A 20022-nucleotide genomic window follows, 5' to 3' on the forward strand; every position below is an offset into this window, starting at 1 on the left:
CTCGATAAATATTAAAAATAATTATTTATATATATATATATATATATATTAATAAATTTAATTTAAATAAAAAAATATATATTTATATATTTAATTTAAATATATATATATATACCCGACCCGATTATCGGCCCAATACCCGACCTAATACCCGGCCCAATACCCGTTTAAATAATCGTTTATGCTAAACGGGGATACCTGTTTCCCCGCGGTTTTCCCCGATTACCCGACGGGGATCCCCGTTTAAATCCCCGCGGTTTTTTAAACGGGGATGGGTATCGGTTTTTTAAACGGGGACAGGAGGACCAATACCCGGCCCGAACCCGGCCCGTTGCCATCCCTACTTCTTTCAGCAGAGTTTATGTGTACATAAGAAATTCAACCAAACACTCTTAAGTGTGAAAGGTTTCTTTCTTTCTTGCTCCAAGCTTCCTCTGGTATTCCGCCATCCAAAGGAACTGAGGGCCCACGGTTGATCAGGTAAGCTGCAGTGTTGATAGCTTCAGCCCATAGAAATTTGGGCAATCCGACATGTATCCTCATGCTTCTGGCACGTTCATTCAGAGTTCTGTTCATGCGCTCTGCTACGCGATTCTGCTGCGGTGTTATGGGAACTGTTGTCTCCATATTGATCCCATTGTTTGCGCAGAAATCTCTGAATCTACTATCTCTGTACTCTCCTCCATTGTCAGACCTCAACCGCTTGACTTTTAAACCAGTCTCATTTTCCACCATGGCCTTCCATTTTCTGAAGGTATCGAAGACTTCTGATTTCTTCTTTAGAAAATAAACCCACACCTTCCTTGTTGAATCATCGATGAAGGTGACATAATATAGTGAGCCTGCAAGAAATGGAACTGGGGATGGTCCCCATACATCAGTATGAACCAATTCTAACATTTCTGCCTTGGGCGTCTTGCCAATCTTTGCAAAACTGACTTTCTTTTGTTTGCCAAAGATGCAATCCTCGCATAGTCCGACATTTACATTCTTTAGATCCGGCAGCTTCCCCTTTGACAAAAGTGTCTTCATCCCTTTCTCGCTCATATAACCAAGCCTTTGGTGCCATAGGTTTGATTTTCCATCAGCATCTGCTACTGTAATGATATTCTCTAAATTTGAGGTTACATAGAGAGTACCAGTCTTCTTACCACGAGCAATGACGAGTGCTTCTTTGGTAATCTTCCATTCACAACCTGAAAAGGTTGTACTGTATCATTCTCCATCAAGCTGTCCTACAGAAATCAAATTTCTTTTGAGACCAGGAATATGTCTCACTCCTGTCAGCTTCCAGGTGGTCTGGTTTGGCAGCTTTAGTCAGATATCTCCTTTTCCGACGATCTTCAAGGTTTCATCATCAGCAAGATGAACCTTCCCAAAATCACCACTGACATAGTTCTCCATGATTTCTTGGCATGGCGTGGAGTAGAAAGATGCCCCTGAATCCAAAATCCATGATTCAATCAGACTGTTGACGCTTAAAATCATGGTATCACCTGTCTCCTCCGTCATGTTGGCAGATTCCTGTGCGCCGATATTTTTCTTCGGTGCTCGACAATCTCTTTTGAAGTGACCATTCTTGCCGCAATTATAACAGGTAAAATATTTATTTCCTGTTCTTGATTTTCCCCTTCTGGATTTCGATCTGCCACGATTTGAATTTCTTTCTGAAGTTCTCCCTCTAGACTCCGTGTGCAAGGCTGATGAGGTTGATGCTTCACCCGATTCTCTCTGTAGAATTTCTTCGCTCAGTACCAGATCCCGAACATCGTTGAATTTTAATTTGATGTTTCCCGACGAACTGCTGACTGCTGTAACAGTAGCATTCCAACTGTCTGGTAAAGATGATAAGAGAATTAAAGCTTGAACTTCATCATCAAATTCAATTTCCACTGAACTCAACTGGGTTGTGATTGTGTTGAGTTCATTTAGGTGTTGTGCCACCGATGCCCCTTCCGTCATCCGCAAATTGAATAATCGCCTCATCAAATGAACTTTGTTTGAGGCCGATGGCTTCTCATATATACTGGAGAGAGCCGTCATAAGACCCGCCGTGGTCTTTTCCTTTGCTATGTTGAAAGCAACATTGCGGGATAACGTTAGTCGGATAACTCCGAGGGCTTATCTGTCGAGAAGAGCACAGTCTTCATTCTTCATGCCCTCTGGTTGTTTTCCTGAGAGGGGTTGATATAGATTTTTCTGGTATAGAAAATCTTCAATTTGCATCTTCCAAAATCCAAAGTCCGCACCATCGAACTTTTCAATTTTCACCTTCCCTTCTTCTGCAACCATCGCTCCCACTCGAATCTGGCTTCGTTTGGATCGTTTCTAACAATTTTGCGAACCGCCGTGTATTAGAACACCTCCGTCGACAAACTCGTATCGCCGGTCGAATTTTACTATTCACGAAATTCACTATTCATGTGAATAGTAACCCGAATAGTAACCTCGAAAAAAATTGACAAAATTCACAACCCAAAAGCTCTGATACCAGTTGTTGGGAAATAAACCAAGTACAAGTAATTTCTCTATAACCAAATTAGTGAGAATGCAAAATAAAAGCGGAAAAATAATACCCGAAATTGATAACAGAGTTCAGCCAATTGTGTTTACGTCTCCGGACTGCTGCAGATCTTTTACTAAGAGAGAAAATTTACAGGTGTTTACAAAATACTCACTACTCACAAGAAAACTCTCTAGTATTGAGAGAAAGAAATGATTTTTGGGATGGTTTTGAAGCTAAATGAGCTAGGGTATTTATAGTTGAAACTTAAGGATTTAATCTTGTAAATACCCTAAAACCTAGGGATTAATTGTGATTATCCCATTATCATTTTTCAATAAACATCTACCAAACTTTAAAAAACTATTTTTCAAAGAAACATTTACCAAACTTTGAAAACCATTTTCAAAGAAACATTTACCAAACTTTGAAAACCATTTTTTCAAAGATGGTTACCAAACTTGAAAACCATTTTAATACTTTCAACAACCGAAACAGGAATACGATCCTCTATTTGCTCTGAAGTCGGACTGAGTCTAAAAAGACGAGTTCATGGGAATCCCAATTTTACCCAAGATTTGAATCCGATTTAAAACGAAACCATGTCACGAGAACACAGGTTAACGGATTTTGGCCGTATCGGGTAATAGAGAATTGGTTATCGGCGGGAAGAACATAAAAGAAGAGATCGTTTCGAAGGGCTATCTTGGAGAAAGATTTAAAATTAGGATAAACTACATAAATGGTCGTTGTTGTTTGAGTAATTTTTTATTCTTTCCACTAATGTTTAAAAAAAACGATATGATCATTAATATTGATAAACTTTAAATTCTATAATTTGTAATTACCTCCATTTATATATATACACACGCACACTTAATTGGCTAAAGTAGCAAAGCTTCATCCATCTGTTCTTCAACTTTTCCTCCATTTTTGTCTATAGATTATATTACTAAATTAACCGATCAACCCGAAGTTGACATATAAATTACTACTCAGTGTATTTACAAAGGCGTTTTAGACCAGAATTACAACTTCTCCTACAACAACAGAGTAAAACAGAGGCATGCATATTATAAGACACACAGCATGTAAGATTATTATGCCAGCACTTAATTGTTTGATGACCAAATACGACACCAAATATTTTAACCGTCTTCTCCACGATACTTAACACTGCCGTCTTCTTCTTTTTTGTCCTTGTAAAACGCAACCCTGTCGCCGATACAATGCTGTTTGCTGCAGACGAACTCTAGCCATCCCTTGGTAAGAACCGGCTTCCGGTACTTTTTGTCGTTTTTTCGAGTGTAGATTCTGAACTTCCAGACATGGGGTTGCTCGTCTCGAACTTGAAAATCAACCATATGTGCATTGCCCTTTAAGGTAGGGAGGGACTGAGGGACTTGCTGGGGAGGGTCACTCGTTTATCGATATCAGTCTTCTTAGACTCTTTAACACGATGGGTGCCATTGATGAAGGAGAAGGACTACTTGCTTAAGCTTCTTGATGAAGCAGAAACGAAGGGGGGGCTTAATATAGAGAAGCGAATGTCCCCAGAAATCGGGTTTATCTTCTCTTTTCGTTTCCTATTCACAAGTGACAAGTCGACATCTTAATGCGCCAAAGTTGTATATCATAGGTTCATTGAAATTTGAGAATCGATAAAGTGGTTTTATATGTAATATTTTATTCATGTGTAATTAATTCTCGAATCCGATCTTTTACTTTCATCGTAAATGCAAAGGAACAAAAATCACACGTACGAGGCAAGACAGAGCAAAAGAAATAGTAATTGGTGAGGCCAAAACATAAGCTAACAGTTTGAACATAGGCAAACATGTTCTTTTTCCAAAAGTAGTAGAAAAATGGGTGTGTCGGCTACTCGTGTGTATTTACAATGCATTTTTAGACAGAATTACAAGAGATCCTACAGAACTAGTTGAAACTAAACACAGTAGAGGGTTTGTTTATCATCTTACAAAAAAACATCTAACAGCTTTATAAACTTCAACACAGTCGGCTTCCTCTTTCTCCATGTAAAACGCAACACTCTCATCGATCCCAGGCTGTTTGCTGCAGACGAACTCTCGCCATCCCTTGGTAAGAACCGGCTTCCGGTACTTCTTGTCCCTTTTGCGAGTGTAAATCCGGAACTTCCAAACACGGCCGCACTCGTCTCGGACATGAAAACCCACCACGTGCTTATCGCCGCTTAAAGGAGGGAAACACTCGAGGGACTTGCTCGGGAGCGTCATCCGTTTCTCTATATCTGTCTTCTTTAGACGCTTGAAGACGATTGGCGCCATTGATGAAGTGCCGAACTTTTTTATGTTTGGTAGAGAAAAGACGGGTGTGTAGATATATATAAAGAGAGAGAAAAAGGGCCGAGCTTTCTGCGATTTTTCTTCCATGGGACGCTACTTTTTCCTGCCCAACCGTGCGATTTTCTGTTTCTTGTTGTCGATGATCGAAAGTCTGATCGTGAAGTACAAAGACGGTGAAAAGATAAATAAATGGGGAGTGAGTCGCGCGATTTTGCTCGAGCTTCTGGTTGTGACCCGCGTTTATCTTGTTTCTTTTTCTTTTGGGCAAACTATACGTTTAGTAACTTAAATTTACTCTATCTCCTATTTCGATCATCTTACTTTCAATTATTTTAATTTACACACTGAATTTTATAGATTAAAATTTTTTGTCACTCCACCGTTAAATAATTAACGGCGTTATGACATGATTATATTTTAATCAAACGACATCATTTTAGTCTAAACTTTATTTTTAAAGAATTCAAAACAACATCGTTTTAATGAAAGTTGTCATGCTAAAACGTAATTTAATTATTTAACTGCAAAATGAAAAATAAAATTCAATCTATAAAGCTTAGTGAGTAAAATGAAAAAATCGAAAGTACATTGACTGAAATAGGAGAGGGAGTAAAATTCAATTACCAAACATGTAATTTACCCTTTTGTTTTTGGTTTTATTAAGTTAACGTCGTTCTATTATGAATAAGTTTACAATTTAATTATAATATTTTTAAAAAATATAATTAGATCATTCTATACATGGATTGTAACAATCGTATCACTTTGTCATTAAGTGCATAGCATATATGAACTTTTTTTTAATTATAATTGGATCATTATACTTATCATTTGTAATAATTAAGTCACTTAAATGTAACTAAAAAGTTAATGTATGTCACGCTATTAACAACAAAATCGTTACAATCGACAAATGAATTGATCTCATTGTTAGACTTGAGAATTTTGAGGTGTTTGTTTGCAAATATAAAGAGAATTTTTTTCTAAGAAGACAAACAACATATCTCGAAATTAACTTTATCATATGATTGTAGAGGAAATTAAAGCATTAAAACATTGAAATTTTGGATTTTTTAATCAATTTTCAGTGGATTTCATGAAAAATGAAATCGCAAAAAAAAAACGAGAGAAATATAAATATTTGAATACCAATATTATCACAAATAATGATTAAAAATCAAAATAGTTTAGGGTCTCTCTAAAAGAAACGGAAGATAATAGCAATGTCATCACTCCATTAATGAATTAATGGCAATATTAAAAAATTATTTTAAACAATTTCAATGATAAAATTAAAACTTCTTATAATTTAGTGATCAAAACTAGATTTGACCTAAAGTTTAGGGAGTAATTTTATAGTTTAACCAAAATTTTATTTTCTAATATTTTTTATAAAAATACTCTTGGTCCTGGACCATAATTTATCCAATTCAATTCAAAATATTACACAGTTTGTTATTATATTAATTTTTAAAATTTAAAATAAACATAATTAAAACTTATGAAAATAATTCAGAATATTTAAAATTTTATTAAATAAATAAAAAATAATAATTTATATATTAAGAAATAGTTATCAAATTAAAAAAATGGTTATCAAAGTTAAAGAGCTTAATCACCCCTTAAGTGTGAGTTGATGCAAACCGAAAAGGTTCAGATTATTTTACCTTGTCGCCTCTAGCGAGACTTGGAGGTTTTGTCTTAAAAAAAATTATAATTCTTTATCTATTTTATGGAAAATTACGTATATAGTAATTTATTTACTTTTATAGTTCTATATTATTTGTTTAATTATTTTTTAAAAACTATATCAAGCGTTATATTTTAGTTTTATTTTAATCATCCACTGATAAAAAATAAACTGGATAAAATATAAATTGAATTAATAATGTAATTATTTATTTTACTTCTTAATGATAAGATTATCTTAAATAAAATATTAAATTATTATTAATTTTTTAATACGAATGATCAGGAGAACGAAATCAGAATGTAAATAAATATAGTTTTTTACCCCTGCTGTGAATCGAAATTTCCTTGAATCTTAACTCAGAAGTTGAACTGCTGCAATGCTTGAATTTTCTCTCGCAATTTTTGTGTTACAGCCACCCTCACCGTCATGACCCCCGCGGCAGGACCCATAATTCGAACTTTCACTATTGGCTCCTCGATGGCGACTAGTTCAAGAGATCCACCCGCTGCCCCGACTAGGTAGGGCCTAATCTCTTCAAGTACCTGACATGATATGCAACTCATAATAACTTCAAGTGCGTGCCAAGATACGCGATGCACAATATTTAACTCGAGTATTTAACACCGAGGATGAAACTAACAAGCTAAGGGATGCTCGTGCATACACCAAACAGTTTATGGAAAAAAGTACCGAATGGTTGTAAATAGAATGCAAACCAGATCAAACATCAAAATAATGTTACATTGACCAGGTATTTAAAATAAATAGAATGGGTCAGAAAACTAAACAAAAGGGAACATAATCTCTACTGTGTTACTATGTCAATGCATGACAGCAAAACCACCTTGGCCCTAAATTTATATCATCCTCGGATATATCTGTTCTCATTGATGTACTTGAGGTTTTGATCAGCAAAAACCATTCCATGGTGCTAAAACATTACAGAAATGCTTTTGTACAATCATCCTAAATCCATGGCCCTTAATATAAAAGAGCTAGACCATCTTCCACTCTTTATATGCATCCAAATATTCAATCATCGAAATTTGTTTTTGGAAAAGGAACAAAGGCTAGATAGACAAGACTTGACTAATAAAGAAACATAAGTTGACCGCAAAATAAACTATACATGACCCAGTTACAGTCATTCAGATAAAACCATATGCCCAATGTAAGCAGTACTCAGGAGAGGTGTTAAACCTTGAGCAAGTAGCCATCAAAGGTTAGCCAGAAAATAGAAATTCAAGCTACTTTTCACCACACAAAAAAAAGGTTAGCCAGAAAATATTTTAACATCAAAGAATGGAAACAGTTGTCATCAAAGATTTGAAACAAATCTTGAGCTATGGCGCTTAAAATCCATGTCTATGTTGTCAAGGTTCATAATCATATCCCAGCTTACTGCTTCCATTGATATTGATTTAGAAGATTTCAAGAGAAAAATATTCCTTTACCATTTTGGCTTATTCTCTCATTCCCTTCTTTCCCTAGTTAGTGGAAAGTTAAAATATAAAGAGAAAAAAAAATGAGATCTCTTTATATGGTAGTGATGAAAAGAGAACAACATAAGTTTAAGAGCTAACAAGGTTAAAATGAAATTACCATCTCAATGTTCTCTTCATTCAGCTCAAGGCCAGTCTCTTCATCAGTTATTGGTTCCACAGCAACAATTTCAGGTATCTTTTCCATTAAACGTTTTTCAATACCCATCTTCATCTTCACAACAGAACTTGGGCAAGAGCCACAAGCTCCTTGGAGCTTCAACCGCACAACATTACCATCAATCTCATGCAATGCCACATTCCCCCCATCTGCAATCAGATATGGTTGAACTTCATCCAACACACTCTCTACATTCTCCGCTGTCAATGGTAACTCCAAGGCTGGATCAGGAGTTGCAACAGCCTTTACAACTGCATGAACTCAAAAAAGCAAGCTTTTAAGATTTAGAACATGTTTAGAGATTCAACATTCAAATGGAAATAGGAAGAATATAAACTATCTAAATCAAAAAGGTGTTTAACCACTCAAAAACCTTGCGATGAACATGATAAACTATATATCTATCTAGAGAAAGTAATATACTCAAATTTCTTAACATAACAATCCAAGAAATTCGGAGGAAAAAGAACAAATAAAGCAATTCGCAATTAATTGTATTTTTTTAAAATTAAAAAATGAAAAATAATAAGAGCCAGCTCCTACTATCCTAAATAGGTGCAGAGAGCTAAGATTTCAACATTCAAGTATTTGCTATGAAATAATTTTCTCTATAAGCCAAAAAAAAAAAGCAGCAGATTCCAAAAAAACCCTAAAATTATAACAATCAAATCGGAACGAACAAAACCGACCTTGCCTACGCCATAAGCAGCGCTGCTCAGGATTACGCCCTTTCGCGAGCAAGAAGCGGACGCCAAAGAAGTTAGATGGCTGGGAAAATCAGAAAATCGCATTAAAAATCCGCAAAAATCGAATTAAACTTCCAGAAAATAAACGAAGTAGAGAGAAATGAACCTTAACGGTTATGGGACGAGAAGATGAGGGTTCTGGGGATTGATGGGGCTTGCAGCAAAATGTAGGGCTAATAACTACGGCTTGCATCTCCAAATCAAATATGATTTTGATTTGGAATAGTGGAATAATAGATTTGAGATTAATAACTCTTCTTCTTGCTAAGGCTTCAAAGATTATCGAATTTCTGTATGGAATTCTATTTCCCAGTTTCCGCCCATGAGACGGCGTATGTATTTATGTGTTAATGGTGATTGTGGCAGAAATCCCCGAAACGCAACCGACAAGAGCCGCGAGTAGTTATTAACTACTAAGCATCTAGCTCAAATTTGTCTTTAAACATTTATCAAATTTACTCTTTTAAAAAATCATTTATTAAAGTTATTAATAATTAGAATATTTTAGAATTTATAAAAGTAAATATTCATTCAGAATATTGTCTGCAATAACCCCAATAGAGGGATTGTCTGCAATAATTTGGTATCTTGCTTAGACCAACACCCCGTTACATGTTCACAGAATGTAAGATTATCGGCGGTAATAAGATTACCGACGAGAATAAAATTATTAAGAATATTGTATTTTGTGTTTGGTTCGTTTAGCAAGAATGTAATATTATCGTGTTTGGTTAAAGGAATAAAAGATTATTAGAATGTATATTTTACCAAATTGTCCTTATTATATATTTGTTTTTTTAACAAGTTGAATTCTACTATAATATTACTATAATTAATTTATATATTTCTTTAAAAATTTTAAAAATTTTAAATTCATAAAATTTATATATATTTTTTTTATAAATTGAAAAGATAAATAAGTTTAATGAAAGGGTAATATTTTTTTTAACTCCTGAACTTCATATAAATTATAATTATTGATTTTTTTGTAAATCTAAAATAGTTTAAGGATACATTTGTAATTTAACATTTGTATAATTTTTTTAATCACAACAGAAAAGATATTTTTGAAAAAATATTAAGGGCATTTTAGTCCAAAACGCTTGGAATGTAACAATACCTAAAGGAAGAGGGTATTCACATTCCCGATATATACCCCAAAACACTGTTGGGAATAACTTATTACTGGGGCTGGGAATATTTGCCAACCAATGGGGAATGAAATGTCATTCCTTCGATAATGTGAGATACCATGAACCAAACACCCCCTAAAGGTTTGTTGGGACCTCTTTTTATCACATTCACCTAGTGACGGGTTCAGTTCTCAATTCTAGGAGTTTCGATTCGATTTAGTCTTATCGGTTAGAATCTTTAAAAAATATTGCATTGGATCGAGTTCGAATTTAAAATAAAAATATCGAATCGAATCTGGCCCAAAAATTATCTTATATATTTAGGGATAATTACAATAATAACTCTTTATATTATATTGTCAATTAAATCTTGTTTTACTAATACAAATAATATTTTTTTATAAATATTTTTATTTTTGACCGGGTTCAAACTTTATCTCAAAAAACCAGATCAAGTTCAATCGTACTAAATCACCCCTAAACTCAAATTAAATCAAATTCAAGTAGAATATTTATAATTTCAGGCTGAATCAGATTCATGGAAAACCCGAACCAACCCATCCATACCTATCCCTACATCCACCGTGCCCAAGAGTATGCTTAAATTCTGAAATATCTATAGCATAGGGCATGCATATTTCACTTAAATAAGCATATAGTTTTTCATTAATCTAAAATGACTATAAATTGTAGTATTTGAATAAAAAAATTCATTATAAATAATAATATTTAAATATCATGTGATAGTTGTTTTCTCATCAATGGCAAAACTTTCGAGTGGAAAAAAATTAATTTACTAGATAATGCACTCCCCAGATTAATTGCTTAAATAAGGTGAAATTCATCGTAGGTCGCCATGCCTTCCGGGCGACATACTAGGTCGCCATGTTTTCCCGGCGACCTACTAGTCGCCATGTCTTCCCGGCAGCTACAAGAGATTGCATGTGTCATGCACGTCCAACACGCTAGGCATCCGAGGCCATCCGACCGAGACCATCCGAACGAGCTATGCGAGGGCAGCCGAGCGAGCTATGCGAGGGAATCCGAGGCAGCCGAGCGAGCAAGGGTAGGTCGCCCGGAGTGCATGGCGACCTACAGGTCGCCCGAGAGCATGTCGACCTACAAGGTCGCCCGGAGGGCATGACGACCTATGTGTTGGGACTGCATGTGACAAAATCACCCCTAAACTCAAATTAAATCAAATTCAAGTAGAATATTTATAATTTCAGGCTCAGATTCATGGAAAACCCGAACCAACCCATCCATACCTATCCCTACATCCACCGTGCCCAGAGTATGCTTAAATTCTGAAATATCTATAGCATAGGGCATGCATATTTCACTTAAATAAGCATATAGTTTTCATTAATCTAAAATGACTATAAATTGTAGTATTTGAATAAAAAATTCATTTAAATAATAAAATATTTAATATCATGTGATAGTTGTTTCTCATCAATGGCAAAACTTTCGAGTGGAAAAAATTAATTTACGATAATGCACTCCCCAGATTAATTGCTTAAATAAGGTGAAATTCGTAGGTCGCCATGCCTTCCGGGCGACATACTAGGTCGCCATGTTTTCCCGGCGACCTACTAGGTCGCCATGTCTTCCCGGCGAGCTACAAGAGATTGCATGTGTCATGCACGTCCCAACACGCTAGGCATCCGAGGCCATCCGACCGAGACCATCCGAACGAGCTATGCGAGGGCAGCCGAGCGAGCTATGCGAGGGAATCCGAGGGCAGCCGAGCGAGCAAGGGTAGGTCGCCCGGAGTGCATGGCGACCTACAAGGTCGCCCAGAGAGCATGTCGACCTACAAGGTCGCCCGGAGGGCATGACGACCTATGTGTTGGGACGTGCATGTGACATGCAACACGTTCATTCTCTTGAGCAAGGGTATGTCACCCGGAGTGCATGACGACCTACAAGGTCGCCCGGAAGGCATGGCGATCTACGACCAACACTGTGGATTTCACCCTATTTGAACAATTAATCTTGGGAGTACATTAGCTCGTGAATTAATTTCTTCCAGAATATTATCTCGAAAGTTTTGCCCTCATCAATCGTATTTTAAACATTTAATATTATTTTATCATTACTTCACATGACATATACTTATTTTATACACTTAGGGGGCGTTTGGATGGGGGAATGTGGGATTCCCCCGGGAATGGAATCCACATTCCCCCGTTTGGTTTGGCCGGTAATGTCATTCACGGTAATGTTTTATTACCAATAGTGGATTTTTTGGGGTATATTACCCGGGAATGTCATTACCTCCCTTCCCTTAGGTATTGTAACATTACCGGCGTTTTGGACTAAAATGCCCTTAAATTTTTTTTTATTTTCAAAATATCATTATTCTGTCATGAATATAAAATTCTACGAAGGTTAAATTACAAATTTATCCTTAAATTCTTTAGATTTACAAAAAAAGTCTATTTTTTTTATGAAGTTCGGGTGTTAATAAAATTTTACCCTTTCATTAAACCTTTTTTTTATATTTTTAATTTTTTGCCTCCAAAACACCCTTCTTCTCATCTATACAGTATCTGAGACAAATTCGGGTTATTTTCCATTCGTTTCATCTACAAACTCCCCGTCGTCGGCGTCGTCTCCGCTGCCTCAGCTACATCCAGCATAGACATGTTCTTATGGAGTTGAGCGTTCAATGAAGCCAACGCAATCTATGTTCCGGATTCTCTTTCCTTCAACAAATTTAGCTCCGCCTTGTTTCCTCCAGCTCGGTCTCGAGCTTCTTTAAGTTATCGACAACCTCTTGATGATGATGGGTTTCTCTTGTTCCTCATCTTCTTCTCGGCTTAGAGGAGTAGGGTGAAAACCAAGTGATCTCTCGGGTTGGAGGGCGGCTGTAAGTGTAAGGCTTTGGGGCGTATATCTCTCTGACAAGAAGCCGCTCGCCGAAGACGGCGACGGCTTCTTTGACGGAGCGGAAAGGGCGGGAAGTGTCGACGTTGGAGCATAGTCATTGGGTGGCATTGTAGGTGGAACGGGACTTGGGTTTCCATGGAAAAAGCTTGAGATCAAACGATAAATTGTGTGTTTTGTAGTGAAAAACTGCTTGAGTCTGAGATTTCTTTGCTTTACTACAGAAGATTACAGAGAGAGAACGATTGTTGTTTGAAGGTTAAGCCTGATCGGAGCAGATGAAATGAAAGTATATTCATCTGAAAGTTAAAACTAATAAATTTTCAGCTAAAAACATAGAGTTCTTCACAAGTGATACGATAGGAAGGAAAAATAGAAGCCTACCTCTTCCAAGGAAAAAAATCAAAATAAAATGTAAATTCCAATCCTTAATTACATTCGTTATGCTCATAAACATAATCAGAACAATTCATATACCAGAATATTGGCACCAAAACTAGTTCCAACAGCAAATAGAGGAGTTCTGGATATTCACAGGTATATGGTCAATGATTTCCGTACATCTTGTTGGTAATGCTCAATCACATAGTGTTGGAAACACTATTGGAATGGTATTTAAGGCTTGACATTCTACTTCCTTGTTGAGTGATAGAGAACAAGGGGGGCTCTCGCACCGCCGCCGTCCGTCCGTCTCGGCTCGGCTCGGCACGGCACGGCTCGTGGTCGTGGTCGTGGTCGTGGTCGTGGTCGTGGTGTGGTCGTGTCGTGGTAATGGTAATGGTAATGTAATACGTGTCTTTCGACACGTCCGCGCGGATACTATCTTTTTAGAGAAAATTCTTGAGGAATTTCTCTTTGAAAGAAACAAATGGAAAATGTGAAAGATATCAACTGATATTATAGGCTGCTGAGGACTGTTTGAATTTCAATATAACAGCTGAATTATTTTTTATCAGAAATTAACAGTTATTCCTAAATTAAATCAGAAACGTTAAGATGTACTAGATGATTTACAGCTTTGTACAGAGGGACAAGCTGTTAATATCAGGAGTTTACAGGAGTTATTTGATTTAATTCCAGGGGTTACATGATATAATTTCGGAGTTATAACAGCTGAATGATACAATGAACCTGGACTATTTCTGAGTCAGGTTCATCTAGTCGTTTCAGCTGTTACTAATAAGAGGTTTAATCCTGAAATTTTATGGACGATTTTAACCCTATTTCTAGCCTATAAATAGAGAGCTATTCAGCTTCTAACTCACTCCAAAACATTCACAATTCACTTACCAAAGTGTTTCTAAAGTCTCTCTGTGAGTTCTCTCTGAGTGCTTTCCGATCCAAACCCAAATGGAAACCCTGAATCAATTTGGGGTTTCAGCTAGGGTTTTCAAACCCTAGCCCCCAGCCGCCGTCAACATCATCAGCCGTTGGATCTGGCAAGATCCAACGGCCCAAAAGGGTTCCAGATGGAAAACCCTAGGGTTTCTAACCCTAGCAGCCAGCCGTTTCCAGATGCGGCGCCACCCCTGAAGCCACCCCGACGACCGACTCTCTGATGCCAGATGGTCCAACCAGTTGCTGCCGACGCTGCTGCTTCCACGACGCCGACCTCGTCGAGCTTTCCAGAAGCCAGCTGCCTCACCAAAGATGCTAGATCGGACCGGTCCGAGGAGTACACTGTGGTGGCTATAAAAGCCACCATTGAACCTGCAAAAGAAAAGAAGAGAGCAAGGACAGAGAGCAACGGAGAACACGAGAGAAACGAGAGATCCAGCAAAGAAAAAAAAAAAAAGGGAAGACAGAAAGCTACCAACGAACCCACAACCAACATAAAACCAAAACAGAAAGCAAAGAAAGAAGAAAGAAACTTACCCTTGGAGCCTTGACCACCGTCGGAAGCACTAAACATCGCCGGAGAACAGAAAATACCGAAGGTATTTTCGTAGATTTACTCCGATTAGGAGTCTTTTAGGGAAAACAAAGACCGGAATCGGTCTTAGGGCGTTTAGATCTACGCTTTGGGGGTGTTTTTGGTGAATTCCGACCACCGTTACGGTGGCCGGCGGCGGTGGTCGGCGGCGGAGTACGGTGGCCTATGGCTGCCGGTTTCCCTCCGGCGAGGGAAACTAGAGAGAAACCAGAGAGAACTCTGGTTCTCTCATTTTGAGAGAGAATGGAAATAGGCAAATGAGAAGCTTGGCCCTTCGGGCCAGGCGTTTAGGGTATTTAAAACCCTCCCCAAACGACGTCGTTCTGGGGAGGGTATCTGTGTAATTTTCATCATGGGTAAACCCTTTCCGCAGTCACTCCGAGTTTATAACATTACAAATTAGTCACTGGAAGCAAATTTTGATTCTTTTAATTATCATTCAATTTTATTTTATTACATTTTAGTCATTATCAGTTTATATATATTTAGGGTAAATAACTGATTTGTACCTTATAATTTTATTAACATTTATTTAATCCGATTAATTAAATAAGGCTAAATTACATTTTTAGCATTTAAAGTTTTTATTTATTCGAGATAGAGCCTTTAAACTTTGATAAATTTTATTTTAATCAATGATTAATTAATTAAAGATTAATTACACTATTAGTAATTTTATTTATGATGATTCAAGTTATGTTCATTATTTAAATAATTTTACATTTATTATTATTTATTTATTTATAGTCATTGTTTAGTTATTTTTTTTCTTAATTTTTATTATTTTAATATATTTTAAATCATTACTTTAATTATTGTTTTACTATATTAAATATATATATATTATTTAATAATGTTTATTTATTTTCCATATTAAAGAAAAGGGCAGTCTTAATACAACTGGATGTCCTATTTTGGTATTTTAAAACTAATTATTATAAAAATTATAATTTAGTTTTTTACGTTTTATTTTAATATAGAAGGAAAGAGCTGTCTTAAGGTACCTAGAAGCCCTTTTCTGATATTTCTAAATAAATAAATATCTTATTTATATATTAATATATTTTCTTAAAATTATAAATTTGAAATAAAAAGATTATGAATTAAATATATTCGAAATTTTTTCTTCTAATAATAGAGACAATTTATAGTTAATAAAGTACCAATTTTGGGCGTTGTAGGGGTGCTAATCTTTCCCTAAACGTAACCGACCACGAATCTCTTTTTATTAATAAAAAGAATGAATTTTTGATTAAACGCAGATCAATTTATCTTTTAATTGATGTTTTCTTAAAAACTCTTTTAAAAGATGATTTTTAGGTATTCGACCTACCTGACTCAAAAGGCCGATGGCGACTCCCAAATTATTTTAAAAACCATTTATTCACATTACTTTTCCCATAAAGTTAATATTTTCGTGCCCGGACGAAAACCGGTTACGACACACAGCGTATATGGTCAATGATTTTCCGTACATCTTCAGTCCATCCAGCATTATAACAGCAATCAGACTGAAAATAAAATCATTCAGGTAGACTTCGTGAATTTGAAAATGGCAATTTCTCAAAAGACTAAGATGATTAAGAATCTAGGCCAAAAGAGCGTTGCATGAGAAACTCACAGTTAGAGATACACCTCCTAGACCACGATGATTGCATACAACAACACTCCAACCCTGTCTTGCCATGTTGAATGCACGATGCTTCACATACTGCACACACAACGACACTTCTTTAGGTTCTTCAGCAAAAATATGAGCGAATATATACATATATAACTTACTGCAGCAGTAGAATCGCTGGTCAAGCCAGGAATGACAATGACAATCGGAGTTTTATCACCTTTACGAACAGCAGAACCATCAATTATGCCAGAGGGACCCTCCACAAATGTTATTAGTTAAAGATTCATAATATTAAACTGAAGCCACATCTATCATTTTAAAGAGTGAATTCTCACCCATTCTTTAAATTCGAATATCATACATAAATGTTCTAAAAACCAAGCTAACTAAAAACAAAATAAACAAATCATGGGATGATGAGTAAAATCTGACCATCCAAATAAGTTAGCCAGTCCAGAGCAATTGTTCCACTATCAAAAGCACGGAATAAACGTCTAAGAATAATAAACACTTAGCAGTTAGCACATTGATATCTATCCAAAGAGAAGAAGTTGAAAATACAGATTAAAAAAGAAAAAGAAATAGAAAGAACTGAACTAACCGTCTATAAGTAACAGGAGGAGGCCTTCGTGAAAACTCAAAAAGGCTGTCTGAAGATGAGGACTAGAAAGCCATGGAGTGGCCAAGTACCTGCACGATTGTTGAACAAAATCACAAACAACTGGAAGATTAAATTCGAGTTTCGATAGATTAGCAGAGAATTGAGAAGTCAATCCTCTAATTTGTCCGAATTTAATCCTCAAACTCTATGAAAACTGAAAAAGCAGTTCAATTAACACTAAACCTTATTGTTAAATAGCTAATATGAAAATCAGCAGCTCAATAATGCAAAAAACTAACAAAAATTAGCAGTTCAGTTCAATAATTTATATGTATTGAGTAAACTGTTCAAATTAATCTTTCCGTTTTTCTAAAAGTAATAATGTTACTTTGTTGGAGTATCTTACACTTGGCGGCGACTGATCGGCCGAGGTCGGAGCAGAGCAGGAGTTGTAAGTTAACGTAACCGGATCGCCTCTGAAGAGCGAGTAACTCGTGAAGAAAATGAATCTCCAAAAAGTTGTACAGAAAAACGAGGAATAGAAAGAAGGCGGCGAGGAAGAAATGTGAGACGGGGATTGAAGCGAGTGCTCGGAAGAGAATATCCTAGGAAGAGATGGCGGGCTTGCTATCCATTGATGTTTGGAAAGAAATGGAAAGCTAAGAGGAAGCTATTATTTTTTTTCCTCAGAAAAAAGTGAAAAAGGAAATCCAAGAATATTGTGTGGATAATAATTAAAGGTAAATGCCAGGCTTGTTTTATTTGGCGGGAAATATTCAAAAAAACGCCGTCTGTGGGAATCGAACCCACGACCACGTGGTTAAAAGCCACGCGCTCTACCGGCTGAGCTAAGACGGCTGGTGAGATTTGTGTCTAAATAGTGAAATTATATATACAGAATGGATGGGGGGAAAATCCGACCACTGCCATCCGACCACTGCCATCCCTAGATATACTTATATCAAAATTTGAAAATTCATACGCAGACTGCATCGAGATGATAACCATGGCGGTTCGCACCAGAGTCCTCACCGGCTGCTTCTGGTCCGCAGCTTCGCAGACGCCAGGACAAATGGGTTCGGACCCTTACCTCGACACCGCCGTCGAAAGAGAGAAAAACCTCAAAGAAATCCTTTCCCTCAAAAATCAAATCGTCTCTTCTCCTCCAAATCCCTTCTCCTTTCCTCTCTCTCTCCCACCTCTCAAATCCCACTTCAATCTCCCCACCTATACTTCCAAGCTTTTTCACAAGTACCCTTCCATTTCTCCCAATTCCAGCCCTCTTTTTCTCTTCCTCTCCACGTTAAGCTTACTCCTCAAGCTATGGCTCTGCATAAGGAGGAGCTAGCCATTCACAGCTCTCCCTCCCACCGAAATGACACCGTAAACCGGTTGGCTAAGTTGTTAATGCTGACCAAAACAGGTAGGCTGCCTTTGCGTATCGTAGACAAGTTCAAATTTGATCTCGGCCTTCCCTGGAATTACATTACTTTTCTTCTTTCTGATTATCCTGAATATTTCCATGTTTGTGAATATAAAGACCCTTGTGATGGAAAATAAACCCTTTTTTAGAGCTTGTTTCTTGTAGGGATGAGCTTCCTATTTCCGAAATGGAAAAGAGAGCGTCGTTTTCTGGCCAAGCGAAATTGAAAAGGTGAAGGATTGGGTTGAAACATGGCAGGATTTGCCTTACATTTCACCTTATGAAAACGCGTTTCATTTAGGCCCTAAGAGTGAGCAGGCGGAGAAATGGACCGTGGTTGTGCTTCACGAGTGTTGTGGCTCTGTGTCGAAGAAGACTGAAGGGAAGAATGTGTATTCTTTGGGAGAGTATATGGGGTTCGAGAATCGATTCGAGAAGGCGGTGAAGCATTTTCCGGGGATATTTTATATGTCAAATAAGATCAGGACACAGACCGTGGTGCTTAAGGAAGCTTATAGGAAAGATTTCTTGATGGAGAGCATCCCTTGATGGGTATGCGGTTTAGGTATATTCATCTTATGAATAAGTCAGATAAGTTTCAAAAGGGAGATGGTGTTCGATTATTCAGGAGGAAAAGGAAGGTGATGCGGTGTGCCGATGAAGGAGAAGTTATGAAAAAAGGCAGAAAGAGTTTGGAGGAAAATAAGGATTCAAACGTGTCATCTAGTTCGGAGTTTAGCCATGGTTCAGATGACGAGAATTTTAAAACAAGGGTAATGGATATTTAGTATGAAAAGGATACACCAAGATATGAATAAGATAAATATTATTAGGGTCACAAGTTTGAGACAAGGAAGTTGAGAATTCTGCTAGAGCAAGCTTGACTGCATGTACTTTCTTCAGCTATCGATGAGTTCGAACTGTGAGAGAAAGAAGCAAACGTCGACATGTTTCTGGAAAATGTGTTGAGTTATTTTTTTAATGATGCACTTGGCTTTGCCTTTTTCTCTAAGAAAATCAGATAGGAACATATATTTCTCACAATGAAGCTTTAATGCTTTATAAAAGAGCTTATCATACATCCCATTTGGCAAAGCAAACTTTTGCGGTTTGCATAGTTTCATTACAACATTCTAGAGAAGAGAGATTGTTGAGAAGAAAGGGAGAGAAAGTATGGGACATTTAGAAGAAATACAAGAGATGCATGGTTGCCTTCTTCAATGTCAACCTCACCTACAACAGTGCTGCCATTGTTGTCTCTGAACCATGTTTCTTGTCTGCAACTCAGGGAGCTACTCGGTGAGGTTTTTGAGCAAGTGCTGGGATTCGTTCTCATCAAACGCCTTCTTCTTTCAACTTTGAAGGAGCTTGGTATGCTTCAGCCTCTGGTCCATTCACTCTAAATATGTATTTTAGTTTCTGCATTTTATGTGCCTAAAAAATTAAGACCTTTCTTTTGTTTCTTTCGATAAACCAGGGTGACCGATC

General features: G+C 36.8%; 1 protein-coding gene, 1 non-coding gene and 3 pseudogenes across 2 annotated transcripts; 1 reads left to right on the forward strand and 4 right to left on the reverse strand.

Moving 5' to 3' along the window:
• Window positions 1-6871: 6871 nt before the first annotated feature.
• Window positions 6872-9259, reverse strand: LOC120149422 (annotated as a pseudogene).
• Window positions 9260-10581: 1322 nt separating this feature from the next.
• Window positions 10582-13064, reverse strand: LOC120149532 (annotated as a pseudogene).
• Window positions 13065-16322: 3258 nt separating this feature from the next.
• Window positions 16323-18119, reverse strand: LOC120149533 (embryogenesis-associated protein EMB8-like). The gene is made up of 6 exons (XM_039162285.1): window positions 18033-18119; window positions 17112-17173; window positions 16943-17004; window positions 16669-16775; window positions 16508-16597; window positions 16323-16397 (listed from the first exon to the last, which is right to left on the reverse strand). Exons 1-6 carry the CDS (start codon window positions 18117-18119, stop codon window positions 16323-16325), a joined length of 483 nt encoding a protein of 160 aa, XP_039018216.1.
• TRNAK-UUU lies at window positions 17897-17969 on the reverse strand. The gene has a single exon. It is a non-coding gene; the product is annotated as a tRNA-Lys (tRNA).
• On the forward strand, window positions 18118-19330 carry LOC120149534 (annotated as a pseudogene).
• Window positions 19331-20022: the final 692 nt, after the last annotated feature.

The sequence above is a fragment of the Hibiscus syriacus genome, unplaced genomic scaffold (assembly GCF_006381635.1).
Source record: "Hibiscus syriacus cultivar Baekdansim isolate YM2019G1 unplaced genomic scaffold, ASM638163v2 tig00111005_pilon, whole genome shotgun sequence".
In the NCBI taxonomy this organism is placed as follows: domain Eukaryota; kingdom Viridiplantae; phylum Streptophyta; class Magnoliopsida; order Malvales; family Malvaceae; genus Hibiscus; species Hibiscus syriacus.

Excerpts from the sequence above, each read along its gene's own strand:
- LOC120149533 (XM_039162285.1), bottom strand. The coding sequence starts at position 18,119 with ATGGTTATCATCTCGATGCAGTCTGCGTATGAATTTTCAAATTTTGAT. Across the intron at positions 17,174-18,032 it reads GCAGTGGTCGGATGGCAGTG|TCCTCATCTTCAGACAGCCT; the intron begins GTCGGATTTTCC and ends ATGGCTTTCTAG. Across the intron at positions 16,598-16,668 it reads CCAGCGATTCTACTGCTGCA|TATGTGAAGCATCGTGCATT; the intron begins GTAAGTTATATA and ends TTGTGTGTGCAG.